The sequence below is a fragment of the Rhodotorula graminis genome (genome assembly GCF_001329695.1).
Source record: "Rhodotorula graminis WP1 unplaced genomic scaffold RHOBAscaffold_15, whole genome shotgun sequence".
Classification (NCBI taxonomy): Eukaryota; Fungi; Basidiomycota; class Microbotryomycetes; order Sporidiobolales; family Sporidiobolaceae; genus Rhodotorula; species Rhodotorula graminis.
In genome coordinates this window covers 442,799-467,984 of record NW_017264942.1, presented here as the reverse complement: position 1 = coordinate 467,984, position 25,186 = coordinate 442,799, and the positions used below count along the sequence as shown (strand labels likewise).

Genomic DNA, 25,186 nt, shown 5'->3' with positions numbered 1-25,186 from the left:
GGTCGTCCTCAGCTCGTCCGAGTCGCGCTTTCCCCTCTTACGCAGAGCTCCTCGCCGCGCTTCTCGCACGTACTGTCTTCAGCTTCAGCACCACGTGACGACGCTCTCAAGCTTGCGTGAGCGCGGCAGCTCGTGCCCGTCGCCTCGACGTCGCCTCGTCCGCTTGGACCTGAGCCTTTGCGACGGCTGCACACCGCATTACGCCACTTGTGCCGCTGAAAGGCCGAGTGCTTAAGTCTCTGCTTCGTGCGACACGGAGCCAGGCGCTCAGGGCAGCTGTCTCTCAGCTCGCTCGCCCTTGCTGCAGGTCGGCGCTGTCTCGACGTCGCCGACTCGCGCAAGCTGTGCTCGCGCTCGCCTGCAGCGTCGTACCCGCTCGCTTTTGTTCGTCGAGCTTGTACGATGTTCGCCGTGTCTGGCCCTGCGCGGCTCTCCTTCATTACCGTCTCATCCTCTCCTCCTCCCCCCTCGCGTCTCACCCCTCGGTCACGCTCAACTCTTTCATCTCGGGCCGGTCCTTTTCCTGCTCTCTCGTGCGAGGAGCGTCGTCGCTCGCTCGGCCAGGGGTCGTCGACGTGTGTGGGCAATGCAGCCGCGAGCAGACAGACCCGCGCCTCGACGAGGCGGCGCCTTCCCGGCCGTCTACGGGCAAGCCCCTGAGCGCGCTCTGCACACCGCCTCCTGGCTTGCGCCCTCTCGCCGGCTCGAGCAGGCTGCTCGCGTTGACCGAGCCAGGCATGAGCTCGCTGCCTCTGCTCGTGCGCGTGGCCAGGTCCGCTCGAGAGGAAGACAGGGTCGTGCACGAGCACCTGCCATCGCCGTCGGCTGAGCTCAACGGATCGGGATTCTCTCTCGTCGTCGTGCGCTGCTTCGAGCGTCGAGCTGTCGAGGTTCGGCGCGGCGAGGGCGCTCGGCCACTCGGCGAGGAAAGCAGGAAAGCTGTCGATCCTTCGCTCTTTCTCGACAACTGCCTCGCCGGGCTCATGCCATTGAGCAGCAATCTCTAACTCTTCTGCGTGCATCGGCGAGCAGGAGAAGCAAGGCACTGTCCTCGTCCGGCGTCGAGAGAGTCGAGCGGGATCTGCGCTACGTGTGGCTCGGACCGCGCGACGAAGTCAAAAACTGCCGGCGGTCGATCGGGCGCCTGAGGCTGAGAGATGGGATCTGCTAGCTGCTGAGCTCTGCGGCCGCGACAAGAAGGCTTGCCTCGTACAAGCGTAGCTGTTCTCTCGGCCGCGAGCAAGGCGTTCCCACAGGAGAGGGGGAGCGAACGCGGGGAGAAGGCTTGCCGCCGGTCGAGTTGTCAATTTCGTGCGCGCGCCGGCGCCCCACGGCGACAAAGGCACGCACGAGAGAGTCTGCGCAAGCGAGGGCACGCGAGCTCGTACACGGGTCGGTCGCCATCGTCTCGAAGCCGGACTCGCATCTTCGGCGGCGCAGCGCGCGCGCGTGGCTGACTCAGGGCGCGCGCGGGCGAGTCTGCCGCGAGCGCGCCTCACCGCAGCCGGTACGCAGCCTGCACGCAGTGAGAAGAGCGGCCCTACAGACCGTCTGTCGTCGTCCGGGTCAGGGGAAAGGCGCGAGAGGCGGGAAGGCGAACGCCGCACGCGTCGACGAGGCGGCCTTCCCAACTCGGCGACGACCTGCGTCGCACCTTCCAGTCCAGCTTCCGAGAGCCGGGCGCAGCGGGGCTGCTCGCAAGCGACTCGTTCAGGGACGGAAGGGACTCGCGTCGTGCAGCCAGGTGGAAAGCGGAAGCCGAGCGGGCGCTTGCCTTGCCTCGCCCAGCGCGCTCGTCGCGAGCCCGCAGGCGGCCAGCCAGGACCGGGGTTGGTGCGGTCTGTCCTCTCTCGGCCGCCTTCCGTGCTCGTCGTTCTGTGCGCGAACGCTCCCAGCACGTCCACTCGCCTCCTCTCCTCTCTTCCCCCCTCCCCCCCTCTTGCTCGCCGTCGTCGCACGCACGCTCGCACGCGCGCACGCACCTCGTCGCCTCCTTTTGTGCCCCGAGCCGCGACACCGAGACACGCGCGCGCACGTTTCAACGCGACACGTACGGGCTCGAGCGACGACGCCGGCGCCACGCAATTCGCCCGGTCCGCGCCCGCCTCGAAGGTCAACGTCGTCCTCGGACGCCAGGGCGAGACTCGCGCCTCACACCTCCCGTCTCACCGACGCAGCGGCCCTTGCGCGCACTTGTTCGACGCCTAGTGAGCCCGCGTGTTCCTCTCATTGCAACCCCTTGAGCAGCCGCAGCTGACACGGCTTCTCAGGCGACTCGGACGCGCGACGCACCCACCCCGCGCAGCTGCCCGTTCGCCGCCTCCGCCCAGACCTCCTCTCTCGCGCGTAACAGGAGCCGGTTGTCTCCTCTGTCTCGTCTCGCACCGTCCGCGCCACCGGCGACGGCTCTCGGTCTCGCGGCACCTCCTCCCGCCCTCTCACCTCCCTTCGTCTCTTTCAACCTCTCGACCTGCGCCCGCACCTCGAACTAGCGGCGCACCTTCGTCTACCATCGTCGTCATGGAGTCGCCGTACCCGCCTCAGCTGTCAACCCTCCCCGCGCCACCTCCCCCTTCGCCCGCCGGCCCGTCCTCGTCCTCGAGCCCCTCGTCCGCCTCGGCCGGCGCTCAACCAGCTCCTCTCGTCAGCATCTCGGCCGCCAGTGCCGAGCCACGCCAGCAGCAGCAGCAGCAGCAGCGCAAGCGCGCCTTCACCGCCGGTGGCGGCGGCGACGTCGAGTGCGCCGGTGCGAGTGCGGGGGACGAGCCGGCGCTCGCTGCGCCGGGCGAGGTCGCAGCGGCGCGGCGCATGAGCGCCTCGCAGGGCGTGCAGATGGACGTCGCGCACGACCTGGGCGAGGGCAGCAGGTGGCAGGCGAGGTGCGCGAGCGAGGTTAGAAAGGGCCGACGGGCGTCTCTTCGCTGCGGCGAGGACCCGCCGCCGCCAGACGAGAAGCGCAGGAGGGTCGAGTACGGCGGCGAGCGCGACGACGAGTCGCCCGAGCCGGCGTACCGCACGGCGCCGTCGTCGAGCAGGAGGAGGCGACCGCGGCTCTCGCACTCGAGCTCGTGGAGGTCGTCGTCGAGCTGCGCCCGCGCCACCGACGTCGCACCGGCATCGCTGTCGCCCTCGCCGTACCTCGGCGTCTTTGCGACGCCGTTCGCCGCCGTCGCCATCGCCCCTTTGCCCTCCTCGACCCAGCCGCCCGCACCCTCTCCTCACCTCGCGCCCGCCTCCGCCCGTCTCGCGCAGGGCGCCTTCCCGGCACCGACATCGTCGTCTGTGTCGTCACCGCCAGCAGACGGGCCTCAACCTCGCCGTCGGCGCGCCTACTCGCTCCCCAACCCTGCCGACCATGCCGCCCTCCCTCTCTCGACTCGCCCCGTCTCGTCTTCGTCCACCGTGGCGATCACGCCCGCACCTCGCCTGACGCCTCCTTCGCCGACGAGGCGTTCCGGCTCGACGTCGGCCGTTGCCGAGGAGGACCGGCGACAGCGACGGTCGCCCGGCCCGAGCGTCGGCGACTCGCTCGCGTTCGGCTCCTTCGCCTTCCTGTCGCAGGACGACCTGCTTGCCCTCCACGCGGCACGAGTTCGCGCCGAGGGCGGCGACGTCCCGTGCGGCTCGCTGTCGGCGATCAGCCTCGCGCCGCCCGTCACCAAGACGACGCTGCGCGAGCTCGACCTGAACGAGATCCTGCGCAACCCGCAACTGCGCCACGACGTCGTCTTTGACCCGAATTTGATGTTCCGGCCTAACTACGACGGCGAGAGGTGCGTCGTTGTCGTCCTCGCCTTCTCCTCCCTCGTCGCGAACGTGCACTGACCCCTCTCCTCCTTCCTCGCAACAGGGGCGAGCGCAAGCGCCTTCTCGCGGCGCAGTACTGGACCGCCATCTCTCGCGAGATCGAGACGGGCTGCCGCTGCACGACCTTCTGCGACGACGAGGTCCGACCCTGCATCTGCCTCCCGACCGACACGACCTCTCACGGCCTCCCTCTCGCAACTCGTCTGCCCTCTCGCATCGCCCTCCTCATCGCCGAGCTCCGCAACATCTTCGTCTCGCTCCTCCCGATCCCGGTCACGAGCGCGCCGGCCTCGCCCGACCTGTCGTCGTCGTCGTCGTCGACCTTCGCAAACTCGCCTCCCTCGTCGCCCGACCTGTCCTCGCCCTCGTCGGCCTCGAGCCCGGTCCTTGCGGCGCGCGACCAGCTCCTCGACGTCCTCGACCCGGCCCTGCTCATGCAGCAGCTCGAGCGCGGCTGCGCCGACATCCCGAGCCTCGCGCGCTTCCTCGGCGCGACGGTCAAGCAGCACTGCGCGCCGATGCGCGACGAGATGGTCGACGCCATGGTCGTCGCGTGCGAGGGCGAGGGCCTCGCCAAGGGCCTCGAGATGTGCTTCGAGATCCTCGAGCTCATGAAGCTGGTGCGTCCCACGTTCCCTTCCTCGCCGTCGTCAGTAGACCTCAAACTGACCCGTCGTTGCCCCGCAGGACATCGCCAACCACCAGCTCCGCTCTCTGCGCCCCTACCTCGTCCAGACCGCCCTCGTGTTTGAGCGCCGCGTCTACCAGGACTTTGCGACGCGTCGTCAGGGTCCGGGCTCGTTCGACCGCCTCCGCACCTGGCTCCACTCGTCGGCCGCCGGCGTCGTCAAGAAGGACACCCCACGTGCGCTCGACAACCGCGAGCTCGTCGAGCAGGCCCTCACGCGCGGCTTGCTCGACCTCGTCTTCCCGTCGGGCGCCGCCGCCTCCTCCTCGCCGGCGGCCGCGCTCCCCGAGACGCTCCAGCTCGACTCGTACCGCATCCAGGCGTTCCACTCGGACGCCGTCGACCTCGCCGTCGTCTACCTCCTCACGATGTTGTTCGGCCAGCTCGCGTACCCGGCCCGCCCGACGCCCGCCGACCTCGACTCGCTCCGCCAGGAGCTGTGGTGCATCATGGCGTCGAGCGCAAGGTCGCCGTCGTCGCTCGCCGGTCCCGCCGGATCCATCCAGGGCATCCCGCAGGGCCCGCCCGGGCTCGGCTCGGCCAAGCTCGAGAACCCGACATGGCGCGCCGGCATGCAGGACGTCCTCCTCCAGGTGGCCCGCCGCGCGACCGAGCTCCGCCTCCGCGCAACCAGCACGACGGCGACGACGAGCTGCGCGTCGGCGACGGTGCCCGACGCCGAGACGCTCGCGCTCGTCGCGAGCTACTTCGACTCGAACGTGCGCGAGTCGTCCAAGCTCTTCCAGCTCCTGCAGCGGCGCCTGCGCGAGACGCTGCACGCCGTCGTCGACGAGGAGCTCGCCAAGGAGGCGGCCCACGGCCCGATGTCGTTCACGGGCTGGTGGGCGCCGCAGGTCGAGCCCGGGCCCATGACGACCGGCGGCGCACGGTCCTCGGCCGGCCTCGCCCACTTTGCCGGCTCTTCGCGGGCATCGAGTCGCGGTGCTCGACCGTCGGCGGACATGATGGCGTCGACGACGCCCTCGCGAGGCGTCAAGCGCTCGTGCCTCGACGGCGGCGACGACACCGGCAACTCGCCATCGTCCTCCCGCACCGGCGGCCCCGACGAGCGCCAGCGTCGCCGCCGCTCGTCGTCGTCGTCGTCGTCGTCGGCAGACGTCGAGTCAGCTGCACAGCCGTCGCTGGTCGACCTCGCTCTGCAGCGCAACGGCCTCGTCGCCCTCTCGACCGAGGTCAAGCTCCTCGGCATGCGCATCGCCCGGGTCGCCACCTTTAACCTCGCCGTCTACCGCCCTCTGTATACGGCCTGGCTGTCGATCCCTCCTCCGTCGTCGCCGTCGCACGCATAAGATATCTCGCCCGCCTCCATCTTTCCCATCACGAAGCAGTTCCTTCGACTTTCACCGCCCGATCTTTCTGTGCCACCCCTCCTTTCGTCGTCTTTTCGAGTCTGCAAGCTCCCCATGTGCTCCAGATCCAACTCCTGCCTGTCCTCGTCGTCGCGCTTGCAGACACTCGCAAAGCATCTCGTTTTCTCTCTCTCTTACTCTCGGCGGCGGCGACAGCGTCTCGACAGCGAGAGCGCGAGCGAGAGCGGGACGAGGAGCACGTTGAACAGCGAGGTAGTTGCAACAAGTTCTGCGTGACGTGCACTCGGACCCCCTCCTCGACACGCTCATGGCGCCGCCGCCGCTCCCGACGTGCCCTCCTCGACGGCCTGCGACGCGAGCTCGAGGATGGCGACGAGGTCCTTGCCGACGTTGGCCGGGTCCTTGGCGATCGTCGGCCACACCTGGCCGTGGTGCGGGTCGGCGGCGACGCACTTTTGCAACAGCGCCTCGCGATGCTCCTGTAGATCGACGAGGTCAGTTCTTGTCGCCGTCGGAAGGGTTCGACGACCGAGACAGAGAGAATGAGAGAAACAAAGGACGTACATCTGTGCCGTGCTGCTTCTCAAACTTCCACCACCACGCCCACGCGTCGCCAAAGTCCTTGTCGGCGGCGACGGCCCTCGCGAACCAGTCTCGCGCCTTCTCGATCTTGCGCTCGGCCCAGAACAGCCGCGCGACGGTGACGATGACGGTCGGCGAGTTGTTGGTCTTCTTGAGGGCGTCGACCGAGCGCGTCTTGCGAGTCGGGCGCGGCTCGGACCAGACCGAGTGCGAGTGGAGGAGGCCGGACGAGGGGAGGGTTTGAAGGGCTGCGGGCGAGACGGGCAACGAGAGGGTCAGTCACATGTCGAGGACGTTGCCGAGAGAGTGCGGGAGGACGAGAGAGAGGGACGCACCTCGAGACAACATGGGCTTGGCGGCGCCGGACCCGTCTCGCTCCTCGACCTTGACGCTCTCGAGCCACACCTCCTCGCTCTTCGGGTTGAGGTTGCGCGCCTTCTCGAGGAGCGCACGCGCCTTGATGCGCACGCCCGCCTTCTCCTCGAGCCGCGACGCCATGATCCACAGCGGGACGGCCGTCGGGCACTTGCGCACGCCGACGGCGAGCGCCTCGCGCGCGCCGGCGACGTTGGGCGGGCTCTGCGCCTGGAGGAGCTGCGCGTGCATCATGTGGAGCTTGGCCGACGCCGGGAAGACTTTGAGGCCCGCCTTGACCATGTCGAGCGCGGCGGCGGTGCTGCTGTGCGTGCGCTCGAACACGGCCGACTTGACCCAGATCTGCGCGGCACCGACGACGAGCAGTCAGTGTCGGGCTCAAGAGTACGGCGCTTGGACCGGGACGGGGGCGAGGGAGAGGGAAAGAGAGAGAGAAAGAGAGGGACGCACGCGCTCGGTCCCCGACACGTCACGCGCGCGCTGCATGAGCTCCCTCGCGGCGCCGATCTCGCCGTTCTCGGCCTCGAGCTTGACGGCGGCGAGCCAGATGCCCTCGCTGTCCGGGTTGGCCTCGAACGCGCGAGCGAGAATCCCTCGAGCCGCGTCGACGTCGCCGGCGAGCCACGACTCCTTGGCCGCCATGAGCCACAGGACCTCGGCTTGCGGGACCGACTCGACGGCGCGGTTGAGGAGGGCGAGGAGCGTCTCGCTGCGAGTCGGGAAGGATCGACGAGTCAGTGCGAGGTCGAGGGGAAAGGAGAGGAGGAGGGGAGGAACGAGGCGGGACGCACCGGTCGCCGTGCTGCTTCTCGAGGTCGGCCGCCTTGCGCCACAGCGTCTGCTTCTGCGGGTACACGTTGAGCGCGTAGGCGTAGATGGCCCTCGCCGACGCGATGTGGCCCTTGGTCGTCATCGTCTCGGCGTCGTCGAGCCACACGGCCTGGCGGTCCTCCTCGTCGACGTCGAGGTGGATGCACGCCTTGACGATGGCCTGCGCCGTGACCGTGCTGCCCTGGCTCTCGGCGCGCTCGGCCTCTGCGAGCCACTGCTCGCGCGAGAGCTCGGCGCCGTTCTTCTTGAGCGCCGACACGCCGTTGGCGATGATGGCGTCGACCTGGCCCACGTTGCCCTCCTGCTCCTGGAGCCGGCCGGCGGCGATCCAGATCTCGTGCGAGGTCGGGATCGTCTTGCGCGCCTTGTTGAGGACCTGGCGCGCGCGGTCGGGCGTCTCGAGGCGCGCGAGCGCGAGCCACAGCTCTTGCGAGTGCGGGATGACCTCGACGGCGCGCGCGAGGAGGATGCGCGCGTCCTCCGGGTTGTCCTCGAGCTTGACCGTCTCCTTCCACAGCTTGACCGACGCCGGGATGTACTCGAGGGCTGCAGCGGGGCGAGAGGGGCGAGTCAGTCAGGTCGGAGGGGCTCGTGCGACGACGACGGTAAAAGAGGACGATCAGGACGCACCTTTGCGCAGGACCCGCTTCTTGGCCTTGACGTCGTTCTCGAGCTCGACGGCGCGCATCCAGATCCGGACCGACTGCGGCAGCTCCTGGACCGCGTTGGCGAGGATGACCTTGGCGTTCTCGTTCGTCTGCGCGCAGGAGGCCAGGTTCACCATCGGCAGTCTCGCGCAGACTGATGCACGAGAAGGACGAAGGGGGAGAGAGAGATAAAAGGCCGGCGACGCACGTTGAGCTCGCTCGCGCAGAGCCACACGTCCTCGTTCTTGGGGCATTGGTCGCAGCCCTCGGCGATGATCTTGCGCGCGGCGACCTGCTTGCCGGCGACGTTCTCGAGCCACGCGGCGGCGACCCAGCCCGGGGCGTGCTTCGGGTTCGTCTTGGTGAGCGACTGGAGGAGGGCGCGCGCGCGCTTGATGTCGCTGCGGGACGAGGAGGCGCGTCAATTCGGGTGAACCTCAAGCTGCAGCTCCTTGCTCCGTGCAACGATGTAGAGAGAAGAAGCAGGACGAGAGGACGAGGCCGACGCACCCAATCTCGCTGCTCGTCTTGAGCATCTGGCTGTCGAGCCCGGTCAAGTAGCCCTTGGGGTCGACGTTGGTCGAGCCCCTCGCCGAGTCGCCGCCGGCCTGCTCGAGCTTGATCGACAGCATCTTCTCGCGCGCCTGACCAATCTCGGCAAAGTCGGTGAGGGCGTCGGCGGGCGTCGAGAGGCCGTCCTTCTGCGGGCGCGCGGACCAGGGCGTCGAGGAATGAGTGAGTGGCGAGACCGGGGAGGAGCGAGAGGGGGGGAAAGGAGAGGAGAGGAGAGACGGACCATCTGGTCGTCGGCGAGCGTGTGCTCAACGGCGTTCATGTCGCGGGCGCCGACGAGGACGCTGTCGGGCACGACGTAGCTGCGGCCCTCGAGCCGAGGCTTCTTGACGCGGTTGCCGATCAGGTTGCTCACCTCGGCTGCGTCGACGAGCCGAACATCGAGTCAGTGACGGTCGCTCGAGGCGAAAGAGACAGACGAGAGAGGGCGCAGTCGAGGACGCACGCAGGTTGTGCCAGTCGTTCTCGCTCATGTCGGCGAGGCCGCGCTTGAGGTCGGCAAACTGGCTCTGGATGGTCGGGCGCTCCTTGAGGAGCTTGTCGGCGACGTCGCGCTCGCGGGCCTCGCGCTTGGCGCGCCGCCGCTCGTCAATGGCGGCGTCGACGGCCTCGTAGATGCGGTCGGCCTCCTCGTCGTCGGCCTCGTACACGGTGCCTGCGAGCGTGGGGTGCCATGAGTCGAATGTCCCCCTCGACTCCTTCAATCTCGGCGAGCCAGCTGTGCCGCAGAAGGCTCGACGACATGGGCGAACGAGGAGGAGGAGGAACGAGTCGACGCACCGGCAAACAAGCCCGTCTCGTTGTCCGGGTCCTGGAACTGGTCCGGGTTGTGCTCCTCCTCCTTTGGGGCCTCGTCGCCCTCGGGGAGGGCCTCTCGCGCGGGACCAATGTCGCTGCGGGTGGTGAAGCCCTGGGCGCCACGGCCGGCACCGGCGACGTACGACGGCGGGGGTGCGAGCTTGAGGAAGGCGTACCGGTCGCCGCGGAGGCCAAAGATGTCGGCCATGGCGGGCTGGGCGAAGTTAAGTCGGGGCGGTGCGAGGAGGAGATGAAGAGGGAGGGAAGGTGGGAACTGCCGCTAGACGGGTGGCGGGTGGGGCTGTGGGTGATCGAGGTAGTGCTGCGTCGACTGGTGGTGCTGGCGAGCTTGTTCGAGGGCTGCGGTGGAGCGCGAGGCGGAGCGGAAGGTGGTCGAGGGTCGACGAGGCGCAGGAAGGCCGGGCGGGTGCGGCGAAAGGGGTCGCGCTGCTTTGAGAGCTGCGGACTGTGATGGGTACGAGTGGTCGTGAGCCTCGTCGAGCGAGGTGGTGGCGAGCGAGAGTGCCGACGACGAGGACGAGGAGGAGGCGAACGTTCGCGGCTCTCTCTCTCTCGGTCACCCTGTGGATGCTCACGAGGGCACGCACTTGCTTGCTCAACACCCGACTGCACCTACCCACCCGCACCCTCGTCGCCATGGCCACCACCGCCGCCCCCGTCCTCTCCCTCTCGGCCCCTTCCTCCGGCTCCACTTGTCCGCCCGACTACGCCCACGTCTCGTTCCCGCTCCCAAACAAGCGCTACGTCGGCATGCTCAAGTGCCAGCTCGACCCGCTCGCCACCACCCTCGACACCGAAGTCGTCCGCTGCGACAAGGTCAAGCCTCAACCCGCCCCCGCCGCCGCACCGACCAAGGGCAAGAAGGCCGCTGCAGCACCGGCCTCGACGACCGACTCGAAGGACGAGTACGAGGTTGAGCTCCTGGACAGCGTCCTATTCCCGGAGGGCGGCGGCCAGCCCTCGGATACGGGCGCCCTCGTCGCCCTCGTCGACGGCCAGAGCGGCGAGCACCTGCGTGTCAGCGTCCGCCAAGTCGTCCGCCGCAACCTCGACGCCGTCCACTACGTCGACGCCCCGCTCGAGGTCGGCACCAGGGTCCGCGTCGAGGTCGACATGGCCCGCAGGATCGACCAGTGCGTCCCCTCCCTTCTTTTCCCGCTCGTCCTCTCTCTGCGACTCTTGCTGAACCCTCCTCTCGAGCCGCACGCAGCCAGGACCAGCACACGGGCCAACATGTGCGTCTCGCCGCTCTCCTTCTCTCGCTCTCCTCGAGCCCGCTCTCCTTCTCTTTCTCTCTCCTCGAGCCCGGTCTCTGACTCTCGCTCGTCCACCCGCAGCTCCTGTCGGCCATCTTTGAGCGCGAGCACGGCCTCGACACCCTGTCGTGGTCCCTCCAACGCTTCCCCGAGCTCAACTACGTCGAGCTCCCGCGTGCGCCGACCCCGCAAGAGCTCGTCGCCGTCCAGCAGCGGTGCACTGACCTGATCGGCGAGGCGCGCCCCGTCCGGGTCCGGTGCGAGCTCGCGACCGAGGGCTCGGGCGTCGCGCTCGGCGACAAGGTGCCCGACGACTACAAGTGCGACGAGTCGGGCGAGCAGAGGCCACCTGTGCAGCGCACCGTCACGATCGAGGGCATCGACGAGAACCGTGCGTCCCTTCTCCCTCGCTCTCCCTTACTCTCCCTCCCTAGGACCGAGCTGACCCTCTGCCTCTCGCCCGCCCTCGTACAGCCTGTTGCGGCACACACTACCCCTCGCTCGCCTACCTCCGCACCCTGTACCTCGCGCCCTTCACGACCCCGATCCGCGGCACCAACGCGCGCGTCTACTTTGCCTCGGGCGCCCAGCGCACCCTAGCCTACCTCGCGACGCAGCAAGCACCCGCACGCGAGGCGGCCCTCGCAGCGGGTTGCGCCCTGCCCGACCTGCCGGCCAAGGTCGACGCGCTCGTGCAGGGCGTCGCCGAGGCCAAGCGCCGCGAGAAGAAGCTCGCGGGCGAACTCGCCGGGTTTGTCGCGCGCGACTTGTGGGAGCGGGCGCAGCAGGGGCGCGAGGGCGAGGGAGCGGGAGCCGGGGCGAGGGCGTCGACGCTGAGGGAGGACGACGCGACCAACTCGCTCGAGTTCCTCGCGTCGGTCGCGGCCGAGCTCAAGCCGCGCATCGACGCCGCCGCGCCCTCGTCGTCGCTGTTCGTCCTCGCGTGCGGCGCGACGGCCGGCTCGCCGACGGCCGCAGCGGCGGGCGGCGCCGTCCTCATCGTCGGGACCGAGGCGCTCGTCGTCGAGGCGGGCAAGCGCGTCGTCGACACGTTTGGCAGGGAGCGCGTCAAGGGCGGCGGCAAGGGGAGGTGGCAGGGCAAGGTGACGGGCCGGTGGGAGAACGGCGACGCGCTGCTGCTCAGGCGCATCGTCGACGAGCTGTAGACGGAGACGTGCGCTCGAGCCTCTAGAATGCCATCCTCCCCTTCCGTCGCCGGCTCAGTCTTTTCGTGCTGCAGGTGAGAGACTCTGCAGAGAGTTTCGTTCGCGGCTGGAAGCAACGTAGCAGGGGTCCGCTCCGCGCCGAAGCGACGGACACTCGGTGGAGCGTGCACGGCCGAAGCGCCAGTGCTGTACACGCGTTTGAGCAGCTGGAACGGACTCGACTTGGAGCTGCTTACGAGCGCTTGACTGTGCCGAAGGCCCGGCTCCGCTGTGATCGCCGACCAACCTCCGCCGGGCGTCCGCGCCGAATTTGGAGCAGGCGCGCTCGCTCGCTTGCATTGTCCCTCTCGCTCCTCCCTCCCACCTCGTCCTCGCCTCACGCTCGCCATGGCGCATCAGCACACGCTCGAGCAACCGTACTCGCACTCGCTGTCGCCGACCCTGAGCGGCGGCGAGCCGGATCACGACCTCAAAGACTCGCCCGCCTCCACACCGTCGGCCGACAAGCACCTCGCGGCGCCGCAAGATGCACCCGCCGCCGACGAGCCCAAGCCTGCTGGGCCCGACACGTCGGCGCACATCCAGGGCAAGAAGCTCGCCATCGTCATGGCGGCGCAGCTCCTCGCTCTCTTCGTCGTCGCCCTCGAGTGCGTCCAGCTCTTTTTCTCTCTCTGTTCCTCTGCGCCCTGGCGAGGCGCAAGGCTGTCGGTCTATGGCGAGGGTCGAGATCCTCTCGAGGCCTGAACTGACCCCGTCTCGACCCTGCAGCCAAACGATCCTCGCGACGGCGCTTCCTCGCATCGCGTCGACCTTTAACGCCTTCGACAAGCAGGGCTGGGTGTCGTCGGCCTTTATCCTGACGCAGACGGCAACGATCTTGTGGTGGGGCCAGGTCCTGCGCATTTACCCTGCCAGTGCGTCCCCTCGTCCACCCAGGAGCGAGCGAGCGAGCGAACCTGACTGACCCGTCTTGCTCTCGCGCAGAGTGGTCCCTCATCACGGCGGTCGGCATCTTCGAGGTCGGTAGCGCCATCTGCGGCGGCGCGCAGAACGTCATGACCTTGATCTGGGGGCGCGCAGTTTCCGGCGTCGGGGCAGCGGGCATCTTCGTGCGTCCCGCGCCCTCTTTCCTCTCCGTTCCTTTTCCTCGACTCGCCCGCGAGCCTTACAGGAGCGTCGATGCGCTCCTACAGGCGGGCTTGTGGCGAGCTATAGAGGCGAGCGGTCGAAGCGAGGACGTGCACTGACCCCTTCTCCCTTCTCAGATCTCCATGCTGCAGATTATCGCTCAGGTCACCGCCCTCGAGGACCGGCCTCGTATCTTTGGCTTGTTCGGCGCCGTCTTTGGCTTGTCCTCGGTCGTCGGTCCTCTCGTGCGTCCCGCCTCGTCCCTCCTCGTCCTCAGAGCCCGACCTTGAGCTCACCCTCGACCTTTCACAGATTGGCGGCGCCCTCACCGATCACTCTACTTGGCGCTGGTGCTTCCTCGTACGTCTGATTCTACAGCGCCTCCCGGGAAGCGCTCCTGATCCTTGTCGCTCTCGCAGATCAACCTTCCTGTCGGCGCCGTCACCATCGCTGGCTGCGTCTTCCTCCTCAAGTCGACCCTCCCTCTCGGCGCCGACCCCAACGACCGTACGACTCGCGGTATCCTGCGCCAGACCGTGCGCATCGACTGGCTTGGCGCCGTCCTGTGCCTCGGCGCCGTGACGTGTCTCGTCCTTGCGCTCCAGTGGGGCGGCAATCAGCGTCCCTGGAACGACGGCGGCGTCATCGCGGTGCGTCCACGTCCTTTGCTCGCACAACGAGGAGCGTCCACTGACCCAGCCTCGATCCTGCAGTGCTTCGTCGTCGCCGGCGTCCTCTCGATCGTCCTCGTCTTCTGGCAGCGCTACCTCGGCGACCGCGCAATGGTGCCCGGCAAGATCTTCAAGAACGTCGGCGTGTACGCCATCTGCATCTCGGCGTTCATGACGCGCTGCTCGCTCCTCATCCTCACGTACTACATCGTGCGTCGACCTCTTTCGCCCTCCTCGTCGACCCCTCCTCGTGCCTCTGTGACTGACTCGAGGACCTTGCGCCTGCAGCCGATCTACTGTACGTAGTCGTCGACGCCTGCACGTCGTCGTTCGCCCTATTGACTCTTCCTCGTCGCCTCGCAGACCAGGCCGTCCGGAACCACGACGCGACACAGAGCGGCATCGACAGTGCGTTGCTCGCGTCCCACTCTCTCGTGCGTACGCACCTGACTCTTCTCGTCCCACAGTCCTCGCCTTCTGCATCTCGGTCGTCATCTCGGTCGTCGTCGCCGGCCGCCTCGTCTCGGTCACGGGCCGGTACTGGTACTTCCTCGTGCTCGGGCCCATCCCGGGCGCCATCGGCGCGGGCCTCCTGTACACCATCACGCCCGACACGGCCAACGCCAAGATCATCGGGTATCAGATCCTGTGCGGCGTCGGCGTCGGTACGGCCATGCAGAACTCGATCTTTGCGATGCAGGCCGCGTTCAGGGACGACATGCGGCACATCGGTCAGGCCACGGGGATGGCCAGCTTCAGTCAGTTCCTCGGTGCGTCCCCTCGATTCTCTCTCTCGCCCTCTCGCTCGAGCGAGGCACTGACGAGCGCTTCCCGACGTTCCTGCAGGCGGCACCGTCGCGCTCGCCATCGGCCAGAGCGCCCTTTCGACGCAGCTCACGACCAACTTTGCCAAGTACGCGCCCGACGCACCTCTCGCCGTCATCGAGCAGTCGCCGCTCCAGATTCACGAGCTCGAGCCCGCCGTGAGGGCGCAGGCGATCTTCGCGTACGTCAAGTCGCTCGACATTGGTGCGTCCCTGCTCTCTTGCTCTTTCTCTCGACGCCTCGCCTCGGCTCGCCTCGCCTTGCGTCCCTGCCCTGGCCCTCGAGCGTCGTCTCGTCTCGGCGCAGCAGCAAGACTGACCTCGTCCCTCTCTCGCCTCGTCCCGCGCCACAGTCTTCGTCATCTGCGTCGCCTTCTACGCGATGGGCATCTTTGCAGCCTTGTTCATCGAGAACACGTCGATCAAGAAGGTCGAGACCGAGGCCGACAAGCAGCTCGCGCGCGACAAGAAGCAGGCCAAGAAGGACGCCAAGGCGGCGAGGAAGGCGGGACGGGGCAGCAGTGCGCGCAAGGGCGACAAGGAGGGCGAGAAGGAGGATGAGGACGAGGCGCGGCGCGAGGCCGATGTTGAGAAGGGCGTCGCCGACGGCGAGCTCGCTCGCGCAGAGGGCGCTTAGACCCTCTTTTTCTCTCGCGCGTTCTCTCTCTTGCATACTTAGACCCTTAGTAGGACGCTTGCCCGCTCTCTGTACTCAGCACCGATCGGTACCCCTCTCGCGCTTTCTCTCAGCCCGACCGAGTCCGGAGAGAGAGAGAGAGACGAAAGTGCGAGCGCGTTTTCACCCGCCCATCAACGTGCCCTGCACCCTCTCTACGAGCTGCTCGAACCCGTCCTCGAGAAGCGCGTCCTGCAGGAGCTGCTCAAAGTCGTGCGGCGCGAGGGCGGCGAGGAGCTGCGAGGCGGTCGAGGTCGAGGCCGTGGCGACGTTGGGCAGGAGGGTCGAGAGGGTGGCCGGGAGGCGTGGCGTCGAGTGAGCGGGTTGGGCGAGGTGCGGGCGCGAGGACGGCAGGGGCGTGGCGGCCGTCGTGGGCGGGCCGCGCGCGGTCGAAAAGGCGGGCAGCGAGTCGCCCTCGTGCGGGTGCGGCGGCGGCGGCGGCGGTGACGGGCTCGCCGGCTGCACCTTCTTGACCGGCTGCTTCTTGCGCGAGCGAGGCGTCGTCGCGTTCTTCTTTCTCGTCGTCGGCTTGGCCGGCTTGGTCGCCTCGGGCGACGGCGGGCCGACCTTGAGCTTTTTCGCCTTGGGCGGCGGTACAGGTGCGGCGACGGGTGCAGGCTCGGCCTCGATGGCGGGTTTGGCGGGCACGAGGGCGCCGACAGCGTCGACAAAGCGCTCGCGCTCGGCGGTCGACGTGAACTTTGCCTGTAGGCGGCGGAACTCGACCTGCGGGCGGTTGGGCGCGCTGCGGGCGTGCGTCGACAGCGAGAGGTAGCGCAGTCCGAGGACGGCGTCGCGGTAGACGGCCTTGAGCGGGAGCTGGTCGTGCGGGGTAGCGGCGCGGATCTCGCGCGACGAAAAGGCGGTGAGGTCGAGCGAGTCGAGGAGGAGGGGCTGCTGGGTGCCGCCGCGGTCTGGGTCGCGGAAGAGCGGGTCGAATGTGACGCTGAGGACCATGCGGAGCGGGTGGGTCGAGGGCGAGCTCGGCGTTGACGACGAGGGCGACGAGGCAAAGGTGGAATCGAGGCGGAGGGCGAGTTGCGGTTGCGAGCTGTGGGCGAGCCCTCGAGTGAGTGCGTTCGGCTGTGAGAGTCGGTGAGGCATATCGGGACGTGCTAGTGGTCCCACTGGATGTTGTCATCCGAGCCCTGGCCTGCGACCGTGGCCGGATCGTTGTTCGAGGCGGCGGTCGCTGGCGAGGGTGCCGTGTCGAGGAGAGAGCGGCTGCGCGAGTACTTGGCGAGGAGCCAGTGCTGCGTGGTGGTGGTAGTGGTGTCTGTCATGCTGCTGCTCAGTCAATCGGTCTGGTGGAACGAGTGAGAGAGGGATCCACGACGACGACGAGCTGATGAGGACGATTGCGCCTCTCTCACCAACCAGCTCTCCCTCTGGAGGCGCACAAGCAGCTCTCCTGAGCTCCAACATAGCTCTAGACTCGACACAGAGCCCACCCGCCCCGTCCCGTCGCGTGTGGCCTGCTCCCGCCTCGTCTCGTCGTCGACCTCATCAGCCAGATCCTCGCCTCTCGACCGCGACGCCATGTTCAAGGACGAGATTGCCACCTTCAGGCGCCTGGGCTTCCGCCATGTACGTCCACCTCTTCTCCGCTCTCCACGAGGCAGAACTGACCAGACACTCGTCCCACCCCGCCTCGCTCCTCCCCCACCTCGTCCTCGTCGCTCCCTCCCTCGCCATCCGGACCACCTGCGCCCCCACGACCCGCACCAATCGACCATGCCCCATCCCCGCTACAACCCCACCCGCAACAGGTCCTCACCCAGGCGCTCAACTTTGCCATGGTCCTCTCGACCGCCCTCATGATGTGGAAAGGTCTCTCGGTCCTCTGCAACACCGAGAGCCCCGTCGTCGTCGTCCTCAGGTCTGTCCCTCTCGTCCGCACCCACCCCGTCACCGCGAAACGCCCCACTGAACTCTTGCCCGTCTGCAGCGAGAGCATGGAGCCGGCCATCCAGGTTCGTCTTCTCGCCTGTCCCTCCTCTTTCTCCCTCCAGGGCCATCAGCCGACTCCCTCTTCATCCCCACCCCATTCTCGCCCTCCCTCACGCACTGGCCGCACATCGCCGCCCCCGCAGCGAGGCGACCTCCTGTTCCTCACCATGCCCCGGCACGCCCCGCTCAAGCACGGCGACATCACCGTCTACAAGATCCCGGGCACGCCCATCCCCATCGTGCACCGCGTCATCGAGACGCACGACGAGTGCGTCCCCTCGCTCCCTCTCTCTCTCGCTCATCCTCGTCGGCGAGCGCCGAGTTCGAGCATGAGGAACTGACCCTTCTCGTCCTCGGGAGCAGGCGCAACTCGACCGAGCAGTGGATCCTGACCAAGGGCGACAACAACCAGCACCACGACGTCGCGCTGTACAACGGCATGCAGTACCTCAAGCGGAGCCACATTGTCGGCAAGGTGCAGGGGTGCGTCGGCGAGCGCGACATGGTCGTCCGGGTCGGGCTCTCGAGGTCGAGAACGCGCATTGACTTCGAGGTCAACATTCCCGCTGCGCACAGATACGTTCCCTACGTCGGCTACGGCACCATTCTGCTCGTGCGTCCTCGATTCTCCTCCTCTGCCCTCGCCCTCTCGTCGCCGCCAAACTGACCCACCCCGCCCGTCCTCGCGCAGAACGACTACCCCAAGCTCAAGTACGCCCTCCTCGCCGGTGCGCTCCCCTTTCTCTCTATCTCGTGCGGGCGGTCGAGCCTCCCAACGAGACCAAACTGACCTTGCCCCGCCTCGCAGTTCTCGGAGGCGGCATCCTGCTGCAGCGCGAGTAGTGACAGTCTCTGCAACGATGGCCTCTTTCCTGGTTCTCTCGTCTCGAGCGCTCTCACTGCAGGACCCTTCTCGCGAGACTGGCCCGAGAGAGAAAGAGAGGGAGCGCACAGATCTTTGCAAAATCAAGGGAGGAGGGGGAAATTGTCCGTGGAGCGGTCGAGAGGGGGGCACTGATGAAAAGGGAGGCCATGGGAGAGGGAGAGAGAGAGATGCTGCAGTGGGAGGGCCTAAGAAAGAGGGAAGAGGAAGGATGCCGGTCTATGGAGGAGGAGGGAGAAGAGGAGGAGGGGGGTGCGAGCGGGGCGACGACCTGACCTATGCCTCGGCCTCGGCCGAGAGCTTCTGGAGGAAGTAGTGGAAGTCGATCGGGCTCGACTCGATGCCGTACGAGTAGACGTAGCGGCTCGCGATGTAGCTCGAAAAGATGGACAGGGCGTACGCCTGCGGCAGGCGCGACAGGATCGTGTCGAGGCCGATCTTGTCCTGCAGGACGCGAGGGAGGGCGCGCGCGAGGACGGCGCGGCGCAGGGGGACGTCGTCGTACAGCGAAGATTGCTCCATCTGGTCCTGCAGCTGAACGAGCTTGCGCGAGAGGTCGTCCGAGAGGCTGCACGAGGGTGGGCGACAAGGTCAGTGTCTGTGCGTCGGCGGGACAAATGACGAGAGACGAGGAGAGAGCGAGAGACGTACAGGGTGTAGGCGCGACCGGTGCGCTCGTGCTCGGCCCAGATGGCCTCGAACTCGAACGTCGCGTTTTGCGAGATGATCTCCTGGATCGAGCGGGCGTACGCCTGGTAGAAGTCCGACAGCGTCTCTGCAGAACGGTGAAGAAGGTGTCAGGAGGGCGCTCGAGGAGGAGAGAGAGCGCACGACGAGGAAGAGGGAGAGAGAGGACGGACCGGTACCGGGAGGCGAGCACATGAGCTCGATGAACTCCTTGTCGTTCAAGCACATGCCCGACAGGACCTCGAGACTCGACGACGTAACACCACCTGCAGGACGAAGGAGGGACAATGTCAGTCTTGTGAGGCCAGCTGGCGAGCGCGAGAAGAGGACCGAGCGACGCACCCTTGTTGGCCGACGCGTCGCGGATGACGACGACGCCCTTCTTCTCGAGCTGAAGGCGAGCGCCCGGCGAGCAGAACAGGTTGGCGCCCTCGCTGCAGGCGGACGAGGTCGAGAAGGAGGACGAGAAGGGCCAAAAAGGGAGAGGAAGGGGGAAGGGGGACGACGACGACGACGAGGGTCAGTCTCTGCTCCTCGGCACACAGGCACACAGGGGAAGAGAAAGAGGGAAAGAGGACGCACACGAGGTACTTGAAGTTGGGCACGCCGTCGGCGTCCCACAGGCGCGAGACGTTGCCGATGTTGATCGACTCGGGGCGGCCGCCGCACGGCACGAGGATGTCGGCCTTGTAGCGGAGGTGCGCCGAGTTGCGGAAGTCGGTGCCGTCGGCAACAATGTCGCCGTCTGTGAACCGGCCCGGGCACCTAGTCAGCGAGGCGGCCTCGAGGAAGGTCGCGAGGACCGACGCCGACGAGAGAGGGAGCGGCGCGACTCACTCGGGAGCGTGACGTCGCGGTCGTCGACGAGGACGATGTAGCCCTCGGGCGAGAGCTTGGAGCGGTCAAAGTTGCTGACCATGACGCGCGCCTTGGCGAGACGGATGAGCTCGTCGCGGTCGAGGCCGTTCGGGTCGTGCGCCGTGCCCGAGCCGTCGATGACTGTGTGCAAGGAGAAAGTTCGTCAGGATACGAGGACGAGGAGAAGGGAGGCCAGGCGAGAAGAGGAGGGACGCACTGGTCGTCGTCTTGTCCTTGGAGAGGAGGATCTCGTCTGCGCGAGACGACCGGCGTCAGCGCCGCTCGAACCGTGCGAAGCCCGACGGACGAGGACGTCCTCGTCTCGACGAGCGCACAGAGAGGAAGTGAAAGCTGGACGCACTCGAGCCGAGGTCGCCGTCCGGGCCACCCGTCTGCACCTTCTTGGTGTCCTCCTCGCGCAGGCCGAGCTTGCGGTAGATGCCCGTCGTGTAGCCGCGCACCGACAGGCTCGTCATGCCGTACGTGTCGTGCGGGATGCCGCCGTGCGTCGACGCCGGCTTGCCCGTCGAGCTCGCCTTCCACCAGGCGGCGCCGCGAGCGCGAGCGTGGTTGGCGAGCCAGGCCATGTAGTTGGCCGTGCCCTCGTCCGGGCCGAAGAAGAGCTGCAGGATTGATGTGCGAGAGAGAGAGTCAGTCGGGGCGCGAGAAGGAGGAACACGAGGAAGAGAGAGAGAGAGGAAGAGGGACGCACGATCTCCTCCTTGCCGTACAGGTCGACGATCTTGTCCTTGACGCCGGGCGTCTTGCCGGGCAGGAGCAGGTCAAAGATGGCGTCGACAAACTTGCAGAAGACGACCTGCGGGTTGGCGCCAAGGTCGGGCAGGATGGCGCCCTTGGAGCCGCCCTCGGGGATGTCCTTGTTCTTGAGCGCCTGGGTCGACGCGAGGCCGTACACCTCGTCGAAGAGGTTGCGCTGGTTGATCGAGTAGTTCTCGCGGTTGCGCGACATCTGCGGGCGGCGGCGAGGGGCGAGACCGAGGGTCAGAGAGGCCCGAGCGGGCAGAGGCAGGGAAGGTCGGACGCACGATCATGCGGAGGCCACCACGAGCGACGTCCTGTGGGTGCGAGAGAGTCAGTCGGCCGACTCGAAGGACGCGAGAGAATGAGAGAGGGAGAGGCGGGCGAACCTTGAACCGAAGGTGGAAGCCACGGAAGCCGTCGCCGACGACGAGGAACAGGCCGTACGCGCGGACAGGGTACTCGTCCTGCGGCAGGAACGCCGGGTCGAGGCGGAACGAGAGGGCGACCTTGGTCGGGCTGCGGGCGCACGAGCTCGTTGTCAGGTCGGTCGAGGAGGAAGGAGGGAAAGCGGGGGACGCACGTGAAGAAGTTGGTCTTCTGGATCGCCTCGTTGAAGGTGACGAACGACTCGAGGATCTGGGCGTCGTGCTTGTTGAGGACGTGCTTCTTGATGTGGGCCGACAGCTGCTCGCCAGACAGGACCTCGGCCGACTGGAGGCGTGCGTACGACAGGGTCGGGCTGCGGGACCGCAAACAGGGTCAGTCAGGGACCTCGTCGGCGTCGACAAGAGGAATGAGAGGGCGAGGGGACGCACACGAGCGAGTTGCCGAACACGTTGTAGTAGTGGCGGTACGCAAAGCTGATGTAGGCGAGGCGGATCACGTCCGGGTACTGCTGGAGCGTCTCGAGGATGCTGCCGCGCGTGAACGTCTCTTGGCGGAAACGGGCGCGAATGTCGGACAGGACGCCGGCCTGGACCGAGTCGTTCTCGTCGAGGAGGTCCTTGAGCGCCGAGTAGGCCGGTCCGAGGCGGTTGAGGAAGTGCTGCGCAAAGATCCACCCGGCGTAGGCGTACGTCGCCTCCTGCACCGTGAGCTGCGACCCGGTGAAGAGCGGGTTGTTCGGGAGCACGTCTGCGCGCGCGAGAAGAGACAGAGAGTGGGTCAATGCGCGATTCTCGCTCGCTCAACTCGACGGCGACGGCGAAGGAAAGAGAGGGCGACGCACAAATGAGCGACGACTCCTTGATGATCTGGAGGATGCTCGCCTCGGAAGGCGGGCCCTGCAGAGGGTGCAGGTAGAGCGACACGATCGTGACGCCGTTCCTAAAGTTCTCGACGTACTTGCGCGTCGAGTAGAAGCCGTACCTGCAGGGGGAGAGCGTGCGACGTCAGGCCTGTGTCGCAGTCGACAGAGGGAGAGAGTGAGAGAGGCGGGACGCACGAGTGGTACAGGTCCGAGAGGGCCGAGAAGAAGCTGTTGGTGCCGCCCTGCTTGTACCCGATGACGATGCGGCGCTCGCGCGAACGCTCGACCTCGTACGCGGCGACGACAGGGCCCATGCGGCGCAGGGCCTCGTCCATGAGCTCCTGGTAGATCTCGAGCGTGTTCTCGGTCGCCTTCTCGAGGAACGTCTTGTCGGCCACCTCGCGCAGGTCGACGCCCGGCTGCTGCAGCTCCTCGGGCGACAGCTTCGACTCGACAAAGTCGCACTTGGAGATAAAGTACGAGCGCAGCTGCGCCGCGACGCTCTCGGCCGGCGGCGTGTGCGAGACGCCGTTGCCGTTCGGCACACTCAGGTGGTCGGCGGCAGGCTGCGCGGCGGGCTGGGCGCGGTACGACTCGAGGCGGTAGGCGTTGGTCGTCGTCGACTTGTCGAGGTACTGCTTGTCGATGCGCTGCTCGTATTGCGGGCCGTTCGAGAGCGAGACGCCCGGCGGCGAGGTGAAGATGAAGACGGCCGAGTTCTGCGGGTGCGCTCGCGCCGGGTCAGTACGCGTTCCGCTTGTGATTGAGAGTACGGGAAAGATGGCGAGACGCACCTCGGTCTCCTTCTCGAGCTTGATCTCGAGGTAGTCCTTGTGGCTCGCGTGCGCCTGGACCTTGGCGCCGTACAGGCTCTGCAGGAGTGTCGCTCGTGAGTTTGATCCTGATCGTCCGCAAAGATGCCCTTGCCATCGCAGTAGAGGACGGCAAGAGGCAGGCGCGAGGGAGGAGGACGCACCTCGACATGGTCGGCCACCTCTTGCGGGCTCGCGAGCTTGAACAGGCCGTCGTCGATGCCGAGCTGCGTGTAGAACCAGTCGACCCTGCGAGAGAGACGGGCACCGTGTCAGTTATCGCGCCCGCGTAGAGCCGACGAGGGCTGCCCACGAGGCATTCGCGGCTCTCTTCGGGAGTGGCCGAGGTGGGGGGGGAAAGGGAGAGGGGACGCACTCGCTCTCGCACAGGACGTCGGGGAGGAAGCCGTTGTCGGTGACGATCTGCAGAGGGTGCACGAGTCAGTCAAAGGGCTCGGGGAACGTGAGGAGAGATCGAGAGAGGAGGCGCACGTCGAGGACCGCCTTGCGGTGCTCGTCCTTGCCCGCGAACGAGGCCTTGGCGTAGCCGAGGTCGCCCGCCTTGATGGTGCCGTGGGCTGTGCGAGGAGCAGTGTGTCAGGGCGCGGCTACTGTGCAAGGAGCACCGCCGCGAGGGAGGAGGGTCGCTCGGGAGGCGGTGCATGAGACGGAAGCGCGAGCGCACCTGGCGACGGGGTCCTGGGGATGTCGAGGTGGCCACGGATGTGCTCTAGCGGTGAAGGCGGCTGCTGTGCGTGTCCAGGCATGGTGGCAGGGTGTGTTGGGGAGAGAGGGAGAAGAGCGAGGTTGCGTGAGGAAAAGGCGAGCGAGCGCGTTCGGCTCCCCGTGACCTCTGGCGCCCACTCGTCGGTCGGCGTTACCCCGCACTCGCACCCAGGGAGGGAGCCTGCAACTCGCAACCGGCGCAGAGGCCACGGGACCCGCGCACCCGCCGCACCGCGCACAGACCTCGGTCCGACGTGCGCCTCCTGAGCTTCACCGACCGGCCGCGGCTTCCCTCTCGACGGTGCGTGCGTGCGCGCCCCGGCGACGCCCCGACTCGGTCTACAGAGCGTGCGCTCGCACCCGCAGCGATAAGCCCAGCTCCCCTCTCTCTCTGCGTACGAGCGGGCTGCGGCTCGACGCTCGACCAGCTGCCTCTCGAGAGAGCTCTCTCACGCCTCCTTCGCTCGCTCGTACGTCTTGGCTGCGCCCCCACTCTACATAGAGTCACATCTCCGCACTCGGTGCCCCAACGGAAGCGGCTCACATCGAATCGCGCCTCTCAACCAAAATTCTCTCGCTCGCTCGCCAACATGGTCACGGGACCCGCTGGCTTGCGCGATTGCCTGCCCCTCGTCGCGCCTCATGGCACATGCAACGCACAAAGCCTCGGCGTTGGCGAGAGGAAAAACGTGCTCGTGCGCGCAGGTCACGAGCGAGAGCAGAGAGTTACAGGAGGCCCGAGAGCGGAACTCGAGCGAGCTTGTCCTCAGACTCGAGGGCTTTCAGCTCTCGCGAGGCGACAACCCTCTCGGTTCGCTCGACACGAGAGGACGAGAGGACTGGACTGCGGGTTTGTGCATTGCGAACGCCGACGACGACGACGAGAGAGAGAGAGAGAGAGCTCAGGCCTTCTTGGGGAGGACGGCGATGCCCTCGATCTCAAACAGGACGCCGAGGGGGAGCTTGGCGACCTATGTGCGACGAGTGAGGTTTAGGAGGGTCAGTATGTGCGACAGGGCGCGAGAGCGGCGGCAAGACGCAGGAGAGAGAGGTGGGCGCACCTCGACGCACGAGCGAGCCGGCTTGTGGTCGCCAAACACGCGCGAGTAGATGGCGTTGACCTGTCGTCGGGGAGGGGACGTGCGAGGTCAGTATGGTGCTCTACGAGGTACGAGAGAGAGAGAGAGAGCGGCGAGAGGGACGACGCACGGCAGCAAAGTCGCCGAGGCTCTGGAGGAAGACGGTCGTCTTGGCCACGTCGGTGAGCTGGCAGCCCGACTCCTTGAGGACGGCCTGGAAGTTGCGGAACGCTTGCTCCTGTTTCCGGGGCCGGCACGAGGAGGCAAGAGCGTCAGTGCGCTGCGCCCTCGTCGGGCTCGAGCGGCCTCGTCGCGCCCGTCGTCGACAGCTCCGTCCCTCCCGCTCGCCTCTTCCTTGTACGCGCGCACATGCTCAATCCGCACTGACCCCGCGCCTCGACCAGGACAAAGAAAGAGAGGGAGAGGGGGGACGCACCGTCTGCTCCTCGATTCCGCCCTCGATGACCTTCATAGTGGCCGGGACGAGGGGAATGCAGCCGCTGAGGAACACGAGCGAGTCGGTCTTGATCGCCTGCCTGTGTGCGCCATGCGTTCGACCCACCAGTCAGCTCGCGCGCTCTGTTTCGGGCGCCGAGAGGTGGACCGGTGGGGAGATGAGAAAGGCGAGGGAGGCGCACGAGTAAGGGCCGACGGCGGCGGGCGCATCGGCGGTGTGGACGGGTGCGAGCGACATGGTCTGCGGCGAGGTGTGCAGGCGGGGGGCGCGGTGCGGGAGTGAGCGGGTGCTGGCGGGGAGGACGGCGCGGGAAGAGCGCAGGAGCGAGGGGAGCTGCGAGGGCGAGGCG

At 67.3% G+C, this 25,186-nt stretch overlaps 7 protein-coding genes across 7 annotated transcripts; 4 read left to right on the top strand and 3 right to left on the bottom strand.

Annotated features, from left to right (window-relative positions):
- Positions 1-2,520: 2,520 nt before the first annotated feature.
- RHOBADRAFT_55915 (uncharacterized protein) lies at positions 2,521-5,999 on the top strand (the record flags this gene model as incomplete). The annotated part of the gene is made up of 3 exons (XM_018418084.1): positions 2,521-3,773; positions 3,851-4,427; positions 4,495-5,999. The coding sequence occupies 3 exons, from the start codon at positions 2,521-2,523 to the stop codon at positions 5,803-5,805; spliced, it is 3,141 nt and encodes a 1,046-aa protein (XP_018268498.1). The 3' UTR covers positions 5,806-5,999.
- Positions 6,000-6,064: 65 nt separating this feature from the next.
- Positions 6,065-9,840, bottom strand: RHOBADRAFT_39490 (uncharacterized protein; the record flags this gene model as incomplete). The annotated part of the gene is made up of 11 exons (XM_018413624.1): positions 6,065-6,305; positions 6,391-6,656; positions 6,744-7,125; positions 7,234-7,492; positions 7,575-8,160; positions 8,245-8,371; positions 8,470-8,662; positions 8,772-8,962; positions 9,058-9,194; positions 9,280-9,489; positions 9,615-9,840. The coding sequence occupies 11 exons, from the start codon at positions 9,838-9,840 to the stop codon at positions 6,132-6,134; spliced, it is 2,751 nt and encodes a 916-aa protein (XP_018268497.1). The 3' UTR covers positions 6,065-6,131.
- A 449-nt stretch (positions 9,841-10,289) lies between these two features.
- Positions 10,290-12,132, top strand: RHOBADRAFT_55913 (uncharacterized protein; the record flags this gene model as incomplete). Its single annotated transcript, XM_018418083.1, has 4 exons — positions 10,290-10,786; positions 10,864-10,888; positions 10,991-11,300; positions 11,384-12,132. The coding sequence occupies 4 exons, from the start codon at positions 10,290-10,292 to the stop codon at positions 12,073-12,075; spliced, it is 1,524 nt and encodes a 507-aa protein (XP_018268496.1). The 3' UTR covers positions 12,076-12,132.
- A 330-nt stretch (positions 12,133-12,462) lies between these two features.
- RHOBADRAFT_55912 (uncharacterized protein) lies at positions 12,463-15,433 on the top strand (the record flags this gene model as incomplete). The annotated part of the gene is made up of 12 exons (XM_018418082.1): positions 12,463-12,722; positions 12,844-12,989; positions 13,060-13,184; positions 13,341-13,448; positions 13,516-13,563; positions 13,623-13,853; positions 13,917-14,084; positions 14,163-14,172; positions 14,238-14,282; positions 14,342-14,644; positions 14,721-14,903; positions 15,052-15,433. 12 exons carry the CDS (start codon positions 12,463-12,465, stop codon positions 15,333-15,335), a joined length of 1,911 nt encoding a protein of 636 aa, XP_018268495.1. The 3' UTR covers positions 15,336-15,433.
- A 1,319-nt stretch (positions 15,434-16,752) lies between these two features.
- Positions 16,753-18,210, top strand: RHOBADRAFT_39484 (uncharacterized protein). Its single transcript, XM_018413623.1, has 8 exons — positions 16,753-16,961; positions 17,144-17,253; positions 17,323-17,347; positions 17,468-17,592; positions 17,688-17,807; positions 17,901-17,937; positions 18,016-18,052; positions 18,133-18,210. Exons 1-8 carry the CDS (start codon positions 16,914-16,916, stop codon positions 18,165-18,167), a joined length of 537 nt encoding a protein of 178 aa, XP_018268494.1. The 5' UTR covers positions 16,753-16,913; the 3' UTR covers positions 18,168-18,210.
- A 52-nt stretch (positions 18,211-18,262) lies between these two features.
- On the bottom strand, positions 18,263-23,342 carry RHOBADRAFT_55909 (uncharacterized protein; the record flags this gene model as incomplete). The annotated part of the gene is made up of 20 exons (XM_018418081.1): positions 18,263-18,775; positions 18,859-18,982; positions 19,068-19,160; positions 19,237-19,328; positions 19,477-19,639; positions 19,732-19,893; positions 19,970-20,005; positions 20,114-20,375; positions 20,465-20,722; positions 20,799-20,828; positions 20,901-21,030; positions 21,095-21,253; positions 21,330-21,648; positions 21,743-21,882; positions 21,959-22,482; positions 22,558-22,635; positions 22,740-22,824; positions 22,952-22,998; positions 23,068-23,153; positions 23,261-23,342. The coding sequence occupies 20 exons, from the start codon at positions 23,340-23,342 to the stop codon at positions 18,484-18,486; spliced, it is 3,162 nt and encodes a 1,053-aa protein (XP_018268493.1). The 3' UTR covers positions 18,263-18,483.
- A 788-nt stretch (positions 23,343-24,130) lies between these two features.
- On the bottom strand, positions 24,131-25,079 carry RHOBADRAFT_66943 (uncharacterized protein). Its single transcript, XM_018419128.1, has 5 exons — positions 25,019-25,079; positions 24,817-24,916; positions 24,511-24,618; positions 24,363-24,422; positions 24,131-24,272 (listed from the first exon to the last, which is right to left on the bottom strand). The coding sequence occupies exons 1-5, from the start codon at positions 25,072-25,074 to the stop codon at positions 24,204-24,206; spliced, it is 393 nt and encodes a 130-aa protein (XP_018268492.1). The 5' UTR covers positions 25,075-25,079; the 3' UTR covers positions 24,131-24,203.
- Between the last annotated feature and the right edge of the window lie 107 nt (positions 25,080-25,186).